Below are 19,426 nucleotides of genomic sequence, written 5' to 3'. Positions count from 1 at the left end.
CCTAGGAAGGAAGGATGGATTCGGATGAAGAACAACCTTATCCCTATGAACCACCAGATCTGGGGAACAACAGGATAATGCAGCCAGTTCTGACACCCTGCGTGCAGAAGTGATAGCCACCAAGAAGGCCACCTTCTGGGATAAAGTAAGCAAGGGAATCTCCCTGATATTTTCAAAGGGAGGTGTCTGAAGAACCGACAGCACCAAATTAAGATCCCAGGATGGTAACGGCGCGTGCACTGGCGGAGCCAGGTGTCGCACCCCCTGGATGAAATTCCTCACCAAGGAATGAGTAGCCAAAGGCTTCTGAAAGAAGATAGCAAATGCTGAAACCAGACCCTTGATAACACTCAAGGCCAGCTTCTGCTCAACTCCCTGTTGCAGAAAAGCCAATATTCGGGCTACCGAATAAAGATGTAGATGGAACCCAAGGGATTCACACCACACAATATAAGACTTCCATGTACGATGATAATCTTTCTGGAAGTCGCTTTCCTTGTTTTAACTAGAGTAGGAATAACTAAAGCTGACAATCCCTTGTCCTTCAGCACCTGGGTCTCAATAACCAGGCCGTTTAAAACCAGCGATCGTAAAGCAGGATGGAAGATCGGTCCCTGAGACAGTAGATCCTCCCTGAGAGGAAGTCTCCACGGGACGTCCGCCACCAGTCTGACCAAGTCGGCGTATCAAGCTCGACGAGGCCAGTCCGGAGCTACCAGGATTACTGGAATTCCTTCCTCCTCTATCCTGCGAAGAAGTCTTGGCAGTAACCCAAGAGGAGGGAAGGCATACATTAGCTGGTATTGCCCCCACGGGGCGACCAGCGTGTCTGCGGTCTCTGCTAGAGGATCGCGGGAGCGAGCCACGAATCTCTGTACTTTTCTGTTGAATCGTGATGCCAACAGATCCACATCCGGGGTGCCCCAATGTAGGCACAACTGGTGGAAAACTTCTGGATGGAGGGACCATTCCCCCTGATCCGGAGTCTGACGGCTGAGATAATCTGCCTGCCAATTTTCCACCCCCGGAATGAACACCGCAGAGATAGCTGGAACAAATCGTTCCGCCCAGCGAAGAATGCAAGCCACTTCTTTGGCCGCTCGGACACTCTTGGTGCCCCCCTGGTGATTGACATAAGCCACGGCCGTGGCGTTGTCCAACTGGATCCGAACCGGGCTGCCCTGGAGCTGCTCGGTCCAGTGAATCAGACAAAAGTCTGATCGCTCTCAGTTCCAACACATTTATCGGTAACCTGGATTCTTCCGGGGACCAAAGTCCCTGAACGGATAACAGACCGAGAATTCCTCCCCATCCGGATAGGCTGGCATCCGTGGTCACTATCGTCCAATATATTGACAGAAATGACTTTTCCTGGCTGAGTATCGGAGACTGAAGCCACCAGACCAGAGACTCTCTGGTCTGTTTGCTCAATCGGATCCGATAGTCCAGAGATTCCGGATTCCGATTCCATCTGAGAAGAATCTCTTGCTGAAGAATTCGGGTATGGGACTGGGCAAATGGGACTGCTTCGAAGGAAGCCACCATCAACCCCAGAACCCTCATGCAAGTCCGAAGGGAAGACCAGCTGTTGGATAGTAACAACTGGACTGCTGATTGAATCTTCCGGAGTTTCCCTACCGGAAGGAAAACTCTTGTCCTGAACGTGTCTAGAATTAGACCCAGATATTCGAGCCTCTGGGTGGGAACCAGAAATGACTTTTGCTGGTTCACCAGCCACCCGAATTCCTGTAAAGAAATTATAGTAATTTCTAGGTTTTGTAGCAGGGTCTGAGGAGACTCTGCATGAAGCAGGAGATCGTCTAGGTAACCTAGAATCGATATGCCTCTTTGGCGCAGTAGTGCCAACATTGGGGCCAACACTTTCGTGAAGACCCGAGGAGCCGTGGCGAGACCGAAAGGTAACGCCACAAACTGATAGTGGTTCTCTTCTACGGAAAAACGTAGAAATCGCTGATGTCCTGCGAAAATGGGAATGTGCAGATAGGCGTCCTTGATGTCTATGGACGCTAGGACATCCCCTGAATGCAGGAAGGCTGCTACTGTGCGAATGGATTCCATCTTGAATTTTCTTATGTTGAGAAAAGGAATTGAGTGCCCTTAAGTCCAGAATTGGACGCACTTTGCCCTCTTTCCTGGGTATTGTAAATAGGTTTGAATAAAACCCCTGAAAGCGTTCTGTCCAAGGAACGTGGACTACCACTCCTTGTTGTAGTAAATCCGTGACTGCTCTCCGCAGATCTTCTAAACGATCCGGGGATAGTCGGATATTGGAAGGGAAGAATCGCGCCGGTGGGAGAGATCGAAACTCGATCTTGTACCCTGACCTTATGACTTCGCAAACCCACTTGTCCGGGATTCTGGAAAGCCATGGATCCGGGAACCGGCGAAGACGTCCCCCCACCCCAATTATGGGTGGGGGCGCACCTTCAGGCTTTGGACGACTTATCTTCAGGTCTGGAGGGGGCGGGCTTTTGCTTGCCCGACCAACGTCCCCTGAAGCCTCCTGAAGGAGCTTTGGAGGACTTAATTTTTTTCACCCGCGGGACGAAAAAACTTTTTGTGAGCAGAGAAAGAAGGCCCTCGTCTTTGACGAGTTCCTTTACCCTTAGCATTTTGCGGTAAAAAGGTGCTCTTTCCACCCGGGAGATCCTTAATGATCTCATCTAAGTTGGCTCCAAATAAACGCTCTCCTAAAAAGGGGATATTAGCCAATGCTTTTTTGGAACCTTGGTCGGCTAACCAACCTTTTAGCCACAGTGTACGCCTGAGAACCACTGCTGAAACTGATGCTCGCGCCAATAATGGAGTGGCGTCTAACGCTGCATCACACACAAACTGTAACCCCTGTATCATCTGTTCCAACAAATCCGATACCGCCTGGGGGACCTCTTCCAAGTCCCGGCGTAACCATTTGGTCCATTCGGTTACAGTCTGCGAAACCAGCCCAATAGCAATTATTGGTCTGAAAGCTGATCCAATCAAGGAAAACATGGTGCGAGACATAGCTTCTATCTTGCGATCAACCGGATCTTTAAAAGACGGAGCGTCTTCTAATGGAATAACCGTGGCTTTATTCAATCTAGCAATTGGTGAATCCACCACAGGTGGTTCTGTCCATTTTTTAATGAGGGTTTCCTCAAACGGATAACGCCTGTTAATGCGTTTAGAAATAGCAGAAGTGCATTTTGGCAGACTCCATTCTTCTTTGATTGGATTGCCAAAACATTTGGGCAATGGAAAAACCTTCGCCACTTTGATGCGTTTTTTAGTCCCAAAAGGAATTTCAGTTTCAGCTATTTCCGATGGAGTACCCTGTAATCTTAAGGTTTCTTGAACAGATACAATGAGTGCGTTTACCAACGCTTCCTCTCGGGCTATGGCTGATGCCGAAACATCCTCCTCACTGTCTGAAGAGACAGTACCCGAGACACCAATCCCAGATGAGGTACCTGCAACTGCAGAAATAGGCTCAGATTCTGAATCCGAAGTTTCAGATTTTAATATGGGGTAAGGCGGGGGCTTGCGCCCTGTCCCTGACAAGCCACTTCCACCCGGGACACAAAAGTTTCCATAATAGCTGACAATGATTCAATTGTCAGTGGGGTGCTGGAGGATCCTGCAGACTCCTCGAAGGGATCTGGTGGAGATACATGAGTGGCAGGGTCCATGTTAATCCAGGACACTTTGCCAGTAAAAAAGAAAAAACATCTTTTTTTTTTTTTTTTTTTAAATAAAAAATACCTCTTTTTTTTTTTTTTATGTGTATTCCCCTAGCGCAATAGCGCCCCTCAGAGTACCTGCTTCTTGATCCCCACAGAGAGAGAGAGGGACCCTCAAGGCTCACCACCCGATGCAGAGAAGTTTCCAACCAACTGCAGTCAGCGTTTGTCTTTACAGACTGGAAAGAGCTGTGTTTGTTTTCTCGGGTAGAAAGGAAGTGGCTCCGCCCCCTGTGTACGCCTTCCGGCGTTCCCAGCTCTCCACGAGGTTAGCTGGGCTATTCAAACATGGCCGCCCCCATACAGGAGACAATAGACTCCAAAAACATGGCGGCTGGCGTGACCTGAGGACATTCATGCACCTGGTCTACAGCAAAATGGCGGCGGATTGCCGAAATATCGTTTTTCCCAGCACATCCACCTGCATATCTGCTAAATGGCGGTTTATCGATCTGCAGGAGGTCCACTACAATTAAGGTAGGATTATACCTCCTATGTCTGCTGTAATACTACAGTCTGCTGGGTAGAGTGTTAGCTCTCAAACCAAGTCCACTTCCCACCAAACACATGCTGTATTTACAAGGGGGACTTTTAGTGTAAGACAGATACTGACCATGTATGGAGGGGACCATAATTCATACTGCCTCATAACGAGGAAAAAAAGGGAACGTTTACTCACCATACCGAACCGACAGGCACCCTCTCTTCACAATACCCTCTCCACCCGGGGTGGGGGGTTGTGGACCACTCCGGACGCCTCGACTCTCTGGTTCCTGGCGTCCAAGCAAGACTTTTAACTCGCAAGGTCAGTCCCTCCAATGGGACTCCGTCGCGGCCGACCCAGCGCGGAGCTCTGGTCTGCACGCGCTCGTAGGCAGAAACCGGGGTGACCACTGGATCTCAACATCCAGCCCGTCGCCCGGCCCCGCATACTTACTTGAATGTGTCGCGGCCGACCAAGCGCAATGCAATGGTCTGCGCGCGCTCGTAGGCCGGCTGGGGTGACCACTGGTGTCGCCCAGTCCGGCGTATTTGCTTGAAGATCTCACAGGAAAAAACACTGGAGAAAAAACTACCTAAAAAATATTTTTTCTAAAAAAAAATCTTGCCAGGACCAGAGATCCCAGCAAGGAACTTAGGTCCTTACTCCTGACTAGACAGAAAAAAACTGATGCCTTGTAGCGGAGAGAGGGAGGATGTGCCCTCTGGGACTGCCCCTGGGGTGGAGCCGGAACGTTTTTTCTTTTCTGCCTAGTCCTACTCCTGCGGAGACAACATAACCCAGTTCTTGTGAATCAAGAAGACTACGTCTGTCAATGAGCCGAGTGAAACTGTGATAGGTAGTGAAGAGTGACAACAATTAATGCCTTTATGGCGCTTTTCCACTGCATGGAACCGTACCGGTTCGGCACCCTTTTGTGCTTTTCCACTGCTGGTACCGCATGGTATAGGGTCGGAACGGTTCGGTACGGTACGGTATAGGTTTGCTTTTCCACTGCATGGAACCGAACGGTACGGTGCGGCCCTGAAAAACAGTACCTACTCGATTGTGGTTCCAACAGGTACCAAACTGGTACCATATCCCACAATCCTTTGCATGCAGTCACTACTAGCCACTGATTGGTCAGAGAATCCCACCCACCCCGTTGTTATCCCACCCACTTAACTTTAGTACTGCTTTAGTGGAAAAGCAAACCTATACCGTACCGTACCGAACCGTTCCGACCCTATACCATGCGGTACCAGCAGTGGAAAAGCAAACCAGGCCAAGCAGGGCCGAGTAGAGCCGAGCCGGTACTAGCCGGTACTTGCAGTGGAAAAGTGCCATTAGAAAGCCTAAAGGCAGTTATTGGTTTTTGGGGTCCTGTACGTGGTTAGACTGTCACAAAGTCTAACACATGGGGTATCCCTGTACTCAGGAGAAGCAGCAGAATGTATTTGGGGGTGTAATTCCTCATATACCCATGGTATGTGTGAGCAATATATAATTTCAATGACAACTTTGTGTAAAACATTTTTTTTTTTGTCATGTTTCAAACACCTGTGACAAAAAAAAAAATAATATTCAATGGGCTCAAAATGCCTCTCAGGTAATTCTTTGGGGTGTCTTTTTTCCAAAAAGGGGTAATTGGGGGGGGGTTATACTGCCCTGCCATTTTAACACTTTGAGAAATGAGGTAGGCAGTCAGAAAGTAAAAGCTGCGTAAATTCCAATATATACACCATAGTTTGTAGACGCTATAACTTTTGCGCAAACCAATAAATATACGCTTATTGAGATTTTTTTTTTTTTTATCAAAGACATGTAGCTAAACACATTTTGGTCTAAATGTATGACAACAATTGAGTTTATTGGATATTTTATATATAAAAAAAAAAAAAAAAAGTAGAAAACTTCATTTTTTTCTCAATATTTTCGTTCTTTTTTAGTTTATATTGCAAAAAATAAAAACCGCAGAGGTGATTAAATACCACCAAATGAAAGCTCTATTTGTGGGAAAAAAAGGAGGCAAATTTAGTTTGGGTACAGCATTGCACGACAAATGTCAGTTAAAACACTGCAGTGCCAAATTGCAAAAAATGACCTGCTCATTAGGGGGTAAATCCTTCCGGTCCAGAAGTGGTTAAAATGTGAGTAACAAAAAACAACAAACCTCTGATGGCTTCTTCTCCTTCTGCCTGGCACAGGTGGCTTTTGTGGTTGGTATTTTGGAACACCTTGACCATGAAGTTGTGTGACCTGCAGTAAATACATAATAGATATGGGAGGTAAGGAAATAAACACATAACAGCAAACCTCAGTGCATGTAATCCTCAACACTGAATTGGTCCTATTTGCTCGCTATTGGTCTGTTAAATTTACTATTGAAAAGGTTTTGTTCTATTTGACAAGTGCAAAAAACATACCTGTTGATCATGTCAAAGTATTAAGAACTTGGGTATGTAAACTTTTGATCAGGGTCATTTGGGTAGTTTCTGTTGTCATTGTGATTTAAAAAGAGTAAACGCAGTTGATTGATAATAAATGGTTTCAGCCAAACACTAACCATGAGTGAAAGAAAAGTTTTTGTGTTATCATTCATATTCTCTGAAAAATGTCCAAGAAATCATAAATTCTGACAGGGTATGTAAACTTATGAGCACAACTGTGTGTGCATATATATTATATCCCCCCGGGTTACGCTGGTCTTCACCACTACCCACCTTCCAGCACCACCCCATTTAAAAGAATAAATCCCCCAGCAGCATTACGTAATGAGACAGGGTGCAATAAGAAACGCACAACATTGTATACTGTGGTGGTTTGGAACAAGAAATGTACAGCATGCATATGGAATGAAGTGGTATCAGCGCTGTGTCTTGGCCTAGGCTGACAAGGCCCAGGCCTAGGGTGGCACTTTGTGCATGAAAAAAGGTCTCCTCCTGAGTCCCGGCTCCGCCTCCCACATTAAAACAGTTCCCGACGGCCGGTGGCTTTCCGTAACGCCAGTGTTATGGGGCATAATTGGCAGGGACTAGTGGCCAGATCAGCCGAACTTAATGCAACTGGCGGAGGCAGAGCCTAATGCTCCACCTACCCTCCTCTGTGGCATCCTAACCTACTCCTGCCTCGGGTGTCGTAGGAGAGAGGAGGACGAGGGGAACCCCCAGGCCTGAAACTTCCCATGAAGCAGTAATTCTCATTGTGCAGCTAGCATGGTGTTCTCTTCCTGGGTCTCTGTGGTGTCCAGAACTCAGAACGATGATAAAGGTGAATGCCATGCTGTAGCTGTGTTTATTGTACAGTTCAGGGATTGAGGAAAGTTTTTCTGTCCTAAGGAAATGGGTATCAGTGCCTCCACCCATGCTAGACTAGTCCCACCTGCAGGGCAAAGCAACGCCTGTCATTTGGTGAGAAATGCTGTGACAGCTCTTGGTACATATAGCACCTTGCTTTACATTTCCATTACTCCTTATACATGGGATGTGAGCTTAGCTACAGATCCACCATTTATCATTTTCCATGGTCTATTTCCCATATTTAGTCATTGCCGAGATGTTCTGCAGTGACTTTACTATGAAGAACATTAACATTGATTAAATGATGTGAAAGTTAAATCGCAAACTGCAATTTAAGCAGCGCAAATGCCTCAAGTTAAATAACTCTACAAAAGTACACTTGTGCAATAGTGGATCTCAGTAAATATATAAAAATATATAAATAAATATATAAAAATGGTGAAGTTGATCACTCCTATAATAAATAAGTAAATAATAACTACATTTAGTGAGTTTGAATTTCTTCTATTTTTGGTGGTGTTTGGAGGGTGCCACCATTACTATCTCTCGGTCTAATTTTCATCTGCACGATAGAGAAGCTTAATCACACGGCTGAAATCCCTACTGGAATTCACTTTGCACGTGGGTTATTTTTTTCTGGATTATTCTACTTTTCCAGGACCATTATTAAATATTTATCACGTTTTTCTGCACTATAGCACTTTATATTGCAAGCACTTGTTATTGATTTTTAATGGATTGAGTTTATGGTCTATTTATTCACAACCTAATTCAGTTTGTACCCACAACTTTAAGCTTATTTATTATAGGAGTGATCAACTTCACTATATATATATATATATATATATATATATATATATATATATATATATATATATATATATATATATATATATATATTTTTTTTTTTTTTTTTTTTTTTTTTAGATATTTACTGAGATCCACTATTGCACGAGTGCACTTTTGTAGAGTTATTTAATTTGAGGAATTTGCGCTGCTTAAATTGCAGTCTGTGATTTAACTTTCACATGGTCTACTACCCACAGGGTCTTGAAACAGCAGCAATTCCCCTCTTAATTTGGGTATTTTGGGTTCTTTTGTTTTGGCGCAAATGTTTCTTTTTATTTTAACATTGATTAAATGCAATTGGAGACCCTTATTGGGGCAGTATGAGGCTGCATTGATGGGCAATGGTGAGGGTTTATTGATGGGCACTGATCAGGCTGCATTGATGGAAACTGGTGAGGCTGCATTGATGGGTACTGATCAGGATGTGTTGATGGGCACTGATAGGCTGCACTGATGGGCACTGATGAGGCTGCACTAATGGGGCGGAACTTATTGGCACTGATAATGCTGCACTGATGGGCACTAATAGGCTGCACTGATAGGCTGCATTGATGGGCACTGATAAGCTTAATTAATGGGCACTGTTGAGGCACAGATGACAGGGCGTGTCTTAAACGGGAAGGGGTGTGGCCTTGACAGGAAGGGGTGGATCATATTTAAATTAGGGGTGCACGAGTTTAGTCAGGCCTAGGGCAGCACAAAACCTAAATACACCATTGGGCGGTATGCATTAGGGAATGTACAGCATGGCATATGGGATAAAGAGGTGTAAAACAGGGAACATACAGCATGGCATATTGAATAAAGGCGGTGTGAAAAAAGGAACAAACAGCATAGGATATGGTGTGTACTAGCAGAAATATTTTAGTGCCTTAACAGAATGATCCAGGCCCATTCAGACCTCCAACAGCGCAGACCCACCACTGATCGCAGTCATAGTTTAGCCTGTCGGTCTCCAGGTGAGAAGAGTTATTTCCCCCTTTAGCAAGGCTGTACCCCATTCAGACCGCATGTCAGTGGTGACCTTCAGTAACTGCAGTGATAGACAACTCAGCTGCTGATGTTTGAGGAGGACTTAGATTTTGTGGGGATAACTAAGACTTGGTTTGACAGCTCTCATGACTGGATGGCCACCATTCAGGGGTATTCCCTTTATCGCAGGGATAGAGAGGCTAAAAAAGGGGGAGGGGTATGTCTGTATATTAAGAACAGTATACAGGTAAATATGAGGGATGATATTAATAATGGAGCTATGGACGAGGCAGAATCCCTATGGGTAGAGCTTCAAAGGGAAGGCACGGTGGGGAAGGTAATATTGGGCGTATGCTATAGGCCCCCCAACCAGAGGGAGGAGGGTGAGGGGGACCTCATGTTACAGATAGGATTGGCAGCAAGGATGGGAAATGTCATTATAATGGGGGACTTTAATTATCCAGATATAGACTGGGCAGAAGGAACCGCACACTCAGCCAAGGCTCGGCAGTTCCTAAATGTTTTGCAGGACAATTTCATGGGTCAGATGGTGAATGCACCGACAAGAAACAATGCCGTACTTGACCTACTGATTACCAACAATACAGACCTGCTCACGGATATAGAAATACAGGACAACTTAGGGAACAGTGACCATAGGTCAATTGGTTTCAGTATTAATTACAGTAATAGGAAACACAAGGGTAATATAAGGACACTGAATTTCAAAAGAGCCAATTTCCCTAAACTGCGCTCGCTGCTAGAAAATATCAAATGGGATAGAACCCTGGGAACAAAGAACACGGAGGAAAAATGGGAGTGCTTCAAGAGCATACTTAACAAGGGGGTGGGCCAGTGCATTCCACAGGGAAATAAATTTAAAAGAGCAAAACTAAACCCTGGGTGGCTAAACTCCAACATAAAAATGTATATTAGAGCTAAAGAAAAGGCCTTCAAAAAATACAAGACTGAGGGGTCATTGGCAGCATTTAAGCACTACAAAGAGTGTAATAAGAAATGTAAAGACGAAATCAGGGCGGCTAAAATAGAACACGAGAGACATATAGCGGAGGAGAGTAAAAAGAACCCCAAGAAGTTCTTTAAGTATATAAACAGTAGGAAAGCGAGGCCAGAGCACATTGGCCCCATAAAAGATGATAAAGGAAAAATGGCCACAGAGGACAGAGAAAAGGCGGAAGTGTTAAATAATTTCTTTTCTTCAGTCTTCACAAAGGAATCGGGGGGCTACACGAACCTTGCTTGTAAGGCCGAACTAAATAATACACCTCAGGAAGTGCCGCCATGGCTAACAGAGGATAGACTTAGAGCTAAACTAGAGAAACTTAACATAAATAAATCCCCGGGACCGGATGGCTTGCACCCGAGGGTTCTTAATGAGCTCAGCCAGGTGATTGCCAGACCATTATTCTTGATCTTTAAGGATAGTTTACAGACGGGTATGGTGCCAGCTGATTGGAAAAAAGCCAACGTGGTACCAATATTTAAAAAGGGGCCGAGATATATCCCGGGTAACTATAGGCCGGTCAGCCTAACATCAGTAGTCTGCAAAATTTTGGAGGGGATGATAAGGGACCACATACAAGACTTTAGTAATGAAAACGGTATTATAAGTAGTAATCAGCATGGATTCATGAAAAATCGTTCGTGCCAAACCAATCTATTAACCTTCTATGATGAAGTGAGCTGCCACCTAGATAAAGGTAAGCCTGTGGATGTGGTGTATCTGGACTTTGCAAAGGCCTTTGACACCGTTCCCCACAAACGCTTACTGTACAAACTAAGGAAGGTAGGTATGGACCATAAGGTGAGTACCTGGATAGTGAACTGGCTCCAGGGGAGAGTACAGAGGGTGGTGATTAATAGGGAGTACTCGGATTGGGCGGGTGTGGAAAGTGGGGTCCCCCAGGGTTCTGTCCTGGGACCAATCCTGTTTAATTTATTCATAAATGATCTAGAGGAGGGGATATCTTGTACAATCTCAGTATTTGCAGATGATACTAAATTAGGCTTGCCAATATCTTCTATGCAGGATGTGGAAACCTTGCAAGCGGACCTGAACAAAATCACGGGGTGGGCAACTACATGGCAGATGAGATTTAATGTTGAAAAATGTAAAGTAATGCACTTGGGGGCCAGAAACCAGAAAGCAAGCTACTCACTAGGGAGGGAACCTCTGGGTGAGTCTAGGATGGAAAAGGACTTGGGGGTACTGGTAGACAACAGGCTTGGCAGTGGCATGCAATGCCAAGCCGCTGCAAGCAAAGCCAACAGAATACTGGGTTGTATAAAAAAGGGGATTCACTCCAGAAATAAAGAGATTATTCTCCCACTCTACAAGACTCTGGTCCGGCCACATCTTGAGTATGCTGTCCAGTTCTGGGCACCGGTCCTCAGGAAGGATGTGCTGGAACTGGAGAGAGTCCAGAGAAGGGCAACAAAAATAATCAGGGGAATAGAGGATATCAGCTATGAGGAAAGACTACAAGCACTGAACTTATTCTCTCTGGAGAAGAGACGATTGAGGGGGGATATGATATCAATGTACAAATACTGTACTGGCGACCCGAGCATAAGGAACAAACTATTCAGAGAGAGGAGATACAATAAGACACGTGGCCACTCACTAAAACTTGAGGAAAGGCGGTTTAACCTTAAAGTGCGTAAGGGGTTCTTCACTGTAAGAGCGGTAAGGATGCGGAATTCTCTTCCACAAGCAGTCGTATCAGCAGGGAGCATTGATAGTTTCAAAAAACTATTAGATGGACACCTTAAAGACCACAAAATACAGGGGTATACAATGTACGGTTAAAAGCAAACACACACACACATCATAGGTTAAACTGGATGGACTGATGTCTTTTTTCAACCTCACTAACTATGTAACTATGTAGCTAATCACTGCTGTAACTTGTAAACAAACAGCCAGAACATAGGAACACCTACACTACTCAGTACCTCCGCAGGGCTGTGCATCAGTCAGAGCTCAGCAAAAGTAGTGGGTACACAACTTCCTCCGTCCCAGGTCTTTGTTTACATTTGTGAAAACAGCGATCGGCTGCGCAGTCTGTAACCGTAAATGTCCACTGACAGGGGCACAGTTTAAAGGGGTGCAAACACCACCAGGCATAGGTCCTGGGTGGGGGGGGGGCTGATATTGGTGGTGCAAACACCACCAATATCAGCCCCCCCCCCACCCAGGACCTATGCCTGTCAGAGGAGTCAGTACTGCTAGCGCATTTCTACTGAAAAAAGGCCTGTGTTTAAACACACACACACACACACCCCAGAAAATTTGTGTCCAGACCTGTGCATCTGTCCCTATACAGATCTAAACACCTGCATGTCCATGGAGATTTGTACAGCCACTGCATAGGGGGAGGGGCGCTTTATTATACAGAGTCAAATCTCCTAAGTGTAGGAAATAGTTACAGATAGTAAAAGTATCTAAAGCCAAAACTTTTTGTTGGACAGAGTGGTGAAGTATTAGAACCCATCAGGATTATACTGTATCACTGTTTGTGTCCCTAAGGCCCGGTTCACATTGGTGCGACATGGGATCCGACTTACATAGTTAGTCAGGTTGAAAAAAGACACAAGTCCATCTGGTTCAACCAAAAAAAAAAAAAAAAAAAAAAACAAAGTATTGAAAACCGAACCATACAATCCCATATACACAATCTTATACCTGCAGTTGATGCAGAGGAAGGCAAAAAAAAAACCCAGCAAAGCATGATCCAATTTGCTACAGCAGGGGAAAAAAAATTCCTACCTGAACCCCCGAGAGGCATATTCCCTGGATCAACTTTACCTAAAAAAAATTTAGTGCCCACTTATATTAAGTACACCAAGGAAAGAATCCAGGACTTTTTTAAAGCAATCTAGTGAGCTAGCCAGAACCACCTCTGGAGGGAGTCTATTCCACATTTTCATTTTCACAGCTCTTATGGTGAAGAAACCTTTCCGTATATAAGAGTGCCCCCTTGTCCTCTGTGTTGAGTGACCGGTCAGTGCGCATGCGCCGCCACCGCTCGGGAAAGCCTGTACACGTTCGGCTATTCCTGAGCAGACGACGCCTGTGCAGTGACGTGTTGGCGCCGGACAGCGCCATTTTTAAATGTAAGGCGGAAAGGTAAGTGAGACTCCTCCGCAGCCCCTGCATCTCCTCAGGAAATGCAGTGCTGCGGGCATGGTACAGGAGATTTTCCTATACCATGCCCACAGCACTGCATCTCCTGTACCATCTATGTCATGCCTGTACCATCTGTGCCATGCCTGTACCATCTCCTGAACCATCTCCTGTACCATGCCCACAGCGCTGCATCTCCTGTACCATCTATGTCATGCCTGTACCATCTGTGCCATGCCTGTACCATCTCCTGAACCATCTCCTGTACCATGCCCACAGCCCTGCATCTCCTGTACCAAGTCTGCAGCCCCTGCACCATGCCCGCAGCCCCTGTTTTGGGTCTCGTGGTGGTCTAGTTGGGTCCAGTAGCTGTTGCATTTCCCACCCTAGGCTTATGCTCGAGTCAAAAAGTTTTCCCAGTTTTTTGTGGTAAAATTAGGTGCCTCGGCTTATATTTGGGTCGGCTTATACTAGAGTATATACGGTATATGAAAAAGCAAGAAGTATATACATGACTTTGTTGCTTGAAAAAACTGTACTAAACTCATCAGGATAACCAGAGCCAGGATTTTGCAGGTAGATTTCCCTTCAAAATCTCCAAATCGTTGCAGTGTGATTTGAGCATGTCTATTAAGGTTCTCTACCTAAGGCATGGTATAGCTACAAGAAATTAGTCACATTAAACTGAACTTGACTGTTGTGCTGTAGGGGTTTTGCTCCTATTCCAAGCAGCCTCTTCTTCAAAATTAGTGAATGTGATAAACTACTAGCGGTTATCAAAATGTGCACTAAAAAATTAGTTTGGGATTCTCAAGTGGATTTATACTTCAATATCAGTTCGTAGTAGTTCAGTACTGCAGAAAAAGAATATGTCTTACTGTCAGTGGTGTCTGAGTCATCGCTGCTTACTGAACATTTCCTTCGTTTTTCCTCCATCTGCAGAGAAAAAGGCAACAAATTATTTTTATAGAGCTAAAACTTTTCCAACAGCATAAAAATTAAACAATGAGACACAACATCAAAAACACCTTATGTCTATTCTACATTGAGCCTACATGTATCTGGTTGTCTATGTCTGCTGTGGTTTAAAATAACTATAACTAGTATGAACACTGTGATGTCTTAAACACAAAAATATATTCTCAGGATTAAAGCCACCCATAGGCTTTAGGAGGCATTTTGTCATGCAGGCAGAGTATGAAGTGAAAGAGGTGTATCAGGTGCGCTAAACTGATTCAGTGATGTGTCTTATTATATGGTGAAAATATATATAAGGACACATCAATAATTAAGATAATATCTCAAAACACAATGGTGGTCAAACAATACATAAATAAAAATATGTAAATCAGAGAGGACAAAATCCTCTAAAACAATATTGCAAAGTTCCAGTTTCAAATCTATGTGCTCAACAAAAAGACCAAAAAGCACAATCAATGGTAAAACATAATAGTGAGTCCTTGAATAAATAAAGTCTTTTCAATTCCACCATGCATGTGATATATCTCCAAGGTGCAAAACTTCAAACATAATGGGTGAGTACAGCGAAGACCTCCACCATGAGTGAATGAGCCCCTTACCAGATGCAATAATGCAGGCAGAGTATAACCGTGAGGGGGGAAAACAAATCTTCATGGTGTTTAATAGGGCTGCACGATATTGGGGAAAAAAAGTACATTGCGATATTTGGTTTTCAACTATATATATTGCGATATTTCTCTGGGTGGAATGCAGAAGACACTGACAGTGTGGATTAGGCAGAGTCGGGACTCTCAGTGGTGGTAGGAGAACACCGCCCGACATGACATCTGTTGTGTCGATATCGGTTTCCCCAAAGAAACGAGTTTCCCCTTGCTTTCGGCTGTGATCGGAACTCCGCCCCTCCAGCCCGATGCAATCCAGCCCTCCCAGCTCTGCCTCTAGTCTCCAGCCGACCATTACTCCACCCTGCTCTGCCCATTGTCTCTCCATTGAATCTATTTACAAAACATTACAGCCTGATCCCGCCCCCGTGCGTGCCCCCGATGCAGACAGGGGAGACAATGGGCGGAGCAGGGTGGAGTAATGGTCGGCTGGATACTAGAGGCAGAGCTGGGAGGGCTGGATTGCATCGGGCTGGAGGGGCAGAGTTCAGATCACAGCCGAAAGCAAAACGGATGTGTCGGCTGCCGGCACTGCGAGTCCTCCTCCTCCCCCCCGAGTCCCGACTTCTCCCTGCCTCCCTGCCTAATGCTAAATATTGTGTCTTCGGCGATATAAATATCGCCCACGCCCGCAGAACGATAGTCGATATCACATCGACTATCGTTCAGCCCTAGTGTTTAATGCATTTGTAAGAAAGTAAATCTCACAATCCTTTGTGAAGCGAGAGAACACAATGGGGAGAGAAGAGCAGGAGAGCATGTTGGTGGACCACATCAATTTGTGTGACGGGTTTTCTAATCATTTCTACTTCCACATGACAAGCGGGCAGGCACCAAGTAGCACAAGTTTGTCATCTGAGTTGAACAAAAGTGGCCTAGATCAGACAATCCTTGCCTCTTCCTTATGGGTATCTTTAAGTGGATGTTCACCCATGAAAAGCACTTTCTTTCCTCTGCCTCCCCCCCCCCCCCAATCTTACACAATTGTGTGTGCATACACAGTAAGATAATGATGCAGAAGTGGTGGGGGAGAACGTTGACTGCAAGTAAGGCAATGCATGGACTAGTAAGTATGTTTTATTTTCTTTCATACACGGACAGTTATTTGGGTTTTGAAATTTGATTTTTAGCTAGGTAGGGTGAAGTTCATTGAGCTGCTTGACTGCTGAGAAGCATAGGCTCATTTATGAGCAGCTAATAAACCAATACCCTGCCCCCCAAAAAGACACAGAAGCTGATTAAGTTGGAAATAGGGCAAGGCCACAGCTTTATTGAACTTTGCAAAAGTACAGTAACAACTTTCCAAATGTACCAAACAACAGTGCCAGTCACGGTTATACTGTGAGCACCCAACAATGCCAGTCACAGTTCTACCGTGAGTACCCATAAAACATAAACTTATAGTCTAAGAGGCCTGTCCTTACCATCAGTGCCAGACAGACATTAGACTGACCCCAGAATTTAACTTGAGGGCACAGCCCATAAAGCAACATCAATTGCTGGCAAGGTCGAAACCGCCAATAAAGCGGTGACAAAACATCACAACAGGCGGGGGGGGGGCAACTCCGTCACCTCAGGTCTTTGTAGCCAATCCCAAGGGAGCTACTTTACTTCTCTTTTAGGTTCACACCCACAGTGACGCCATGCTTCCAGCAGTCAAGGCTCCCTTTCCCTAAAGGAGGTTCAAGGGGCCTTCATTGTAATTTTTACCCCCGGGGGATGGACATTTTAATAAAAATAAAAACTGCCCAGGGCTGGGCTTTAAAGGAGACCTGTCACCAAATTCTCAGTTTGCCTTATTTCCTCCTTTTACACAATGGCATAATTGCCATATTACCTTCTTTTATTTGCAGCACCATTCTGCTTTCTTATTTCTCACCTAGCTAGAGTGACTTAGCTAACATCAGCGTGCAACCTCCCAGGTTATCATGTCACACATCCCAGAAGTCTACAGGGCTGTATATGCTTAAAGCGGAGTTCCGCCTCCCCCCTTAAAAAAATTAAAAAAGTCAGCAGCTACAAATACTGTAGCTGCTGACTTTTAAATGGTAGAACTTACCTGTCCAGGGAGCCCGCGATTTCGGCACCCAAAGCCGATTTATGTATCGGCTCTCGGATGCCGCCGCCGCCGCCGCCATCAAGGGTAAGGGAACCCGGCAGTGAAGCCTTTCAGCTTCACTGCTGGTTCCCTACTGCGCATGAGCAAATTTGGCCCAGCAGCGGAGGAAAAAGGAGGGGGCCGAACTTCCGAGGGACAGCTTTGTGGCACTGTCTCCCAGGAAGTGGGGAAGGGTACCTGTCAAAAACGGGTACCTGTTCCCTGCTCCCCCCAGAAAGGTGCCAAATGGTGCACCAGTGGGGGGGAGGAAGCAGATCTTTTGAGTGGAACTCCGCTTTAAGTGTTGCGACAGTTCATGTTTGCATAAAACTCATGAACCTCTATTACGCTTACTGTCTGGGCCTAGGGCCTTCCCGGGTGGTGAAGAGGATAAGCTGCATTTTGGTTCCTCTGTGGCAGTGGGAGATTTAATTTGTTCTTTCCCTACTGAGGAGATCCTAAAGTGCTACTAAACCCAGGACCCTACATCTATTATATCTGGTCTCCCACAGTACACAGAACATGAAAATGCAATAGCTTTAGTAAATATAAACTACAAAATACCCTTTATCATCAGCAGTTAGATCAGTGTCTGGTTAAAGCTTGTAGGAGGAGTTTTCATTATCCCCTAAATATCCTATGAGGCTGCAGGACACCTGACCCTCTGTCTGGACAGAGCTGATTGGCCCTGTGCTGATCACATGCACTCTTGTAAAAAAAAAAAAAAAAACTCTCTAGAAATAAACACCAAACTGAGCATTTGCAGCTTGCCCCTAAGGAGATCCTGACAGTAACAGCACTTACATTTCTCTAACACTAGAAGTTTCTTTTTTTCACTAACCCCGTAGGCAGAATGAAAGAAAAAAAAAAAAAAAGAAGATTTACGTACTAAGACAAGTGGCGTTAGTGCGGCAATTTCCCCCACTGTGCCATTGTATCCTTATCCCGGTACCCCCACCAGAAAACACTAAATCGGTGCTCACAGCCATTGGCTCCCAGCACTGATGAGATGCTGGTTTTCCAGCACGCCGGTTCGACAATAGCTGGTTGTGAGTCCAGCGTATGTAAGACAGACAGCTGTACACACATCCAAAAGTAAGCCAATTCCTGCCTAACCGACCAATTTCGGATGATTTTTGGCCAGTGTGTACAAAGCTCAAGTCATTGTCTCACAATATAGGCTACATTCTTACTGATGTCATGCAATTTGAATGAGTTTTCTTGTGTGATTTCAAGGATCACGTCCAACGCAACTTGATGCAGGTTCAGCTGTGATTCCAATGCGTTTTATATCTGAACTGAATATATTCTCGCTTTCGAAACACTGCACAAAAAATTGCACAAAATCACACTGCAATCGTATTATCTTTGAACACGTGTTTTGCATGCAGCTTCCAGTCAACTAAATAAAGCACAAAATCGCACAACGCTCCAAATACGCACAGGACACATATCGCATTGTATAACACATCACATTCTGACTGCATATATGTGAGCATCCTTCAAAGAAAGTCATGTTATTTAACTTGTCATGTGATTCCATGCATTTTAGAATGCACCCAAAATCGCATCGGTGTAAACCAATTATAGTGAATAGAGCCACACTGCAATGGCACACAATGCAGATCACTCTTCAGTGTGCAAAGCAGGGAGGGTGGGATTTGAGGGGCGGGACTCTCCCTATTCAAACTGGTTGGCATATTTAACTGGGCAGATCTGAATTCTAATTGGGATCCATTATATCCTGCCCAGCAGCAGCACAGCTAGCTATCAGAACAGGCTGTATATGAAGGTGTTTCCCATTTGATTTTGAATAATGCTGTGATCTGTGAGGAGGGACTTGGAAAATGTAAACTCTTCCTGTAGGTGTGACTGGGTGGGATTGTATGCAAAGTAGGATATATTCTATTCCACCCACCATCAAAGCTGTAAAGGAAGTTACATCATTTGCGAGTTTGAAAGACTACAGAAGGGTGTGTTTTTTTAAATTTCCCACTAATACCAACATAATTGTGAGAGGCCCCTAGGACCCATGCAGAGGACATACCACCTACCTTAGGGTCCCACCAATTGGATAGACCTAGAGGCAGGAGGAGACCCATTGATCACCAGGAAAAGTGTTACATAAATGCTGCTACCTTATAGCAGTACGGTGAGAGGCTTGAGAGCACTGAGGCGTCACATTTTTGGAAGAATT

The 19,426-nt window shown here is 45.0% G+C and overlaps 1 protein-coding gene across 1 annotated transcript in view; it reads right to left on the bottom strand.

The window, feature by feature from the left end:
• Nucleotides 1-19,426, bottom strand: part of JADE2 (jade family PHD finger 2) — an 829,642-nt gene that overhangs the window by 633,706 nt on the left and 176,510 nt on the right. The window contains exons 2-3 of the mRNA XM_082255681.1: nucleotides 14,367-14,424; nucleotides 6,395-6,480 (exon numbers count right to left, since the gene is read on the bottom strand). Coding sequence (XP_082111807.1) covers nucleotides 6,395-6,480; nucleotides 14,367-14,424 — 144 coding nt within the window. The remainder of the gene's footprint in view (nucleotides 1-6,394; nucleotides 6,481-14,366; nucleotides 14,425-19,426) is intronic.

The sequence above is a fragment of the Pelophylax lessonae genome (assembly GCF_965119305.1).
Source record: "Pelophylax lessonae genome assembly, chromosome: 4".
In the NCBI taxonomy this organism is placed as follows: domain Eukaryota; kingdom Metazoa; phylum Chordata; class Amphibia; order Anura; family Ranidae; genus Pelophylax; species Pelophylax lessonae.
The sequence above is the reverse complement of the archived record's forward strand: the minus strand, read 5'-3'. Positions and strand labels throughout refer to the sequence as shown.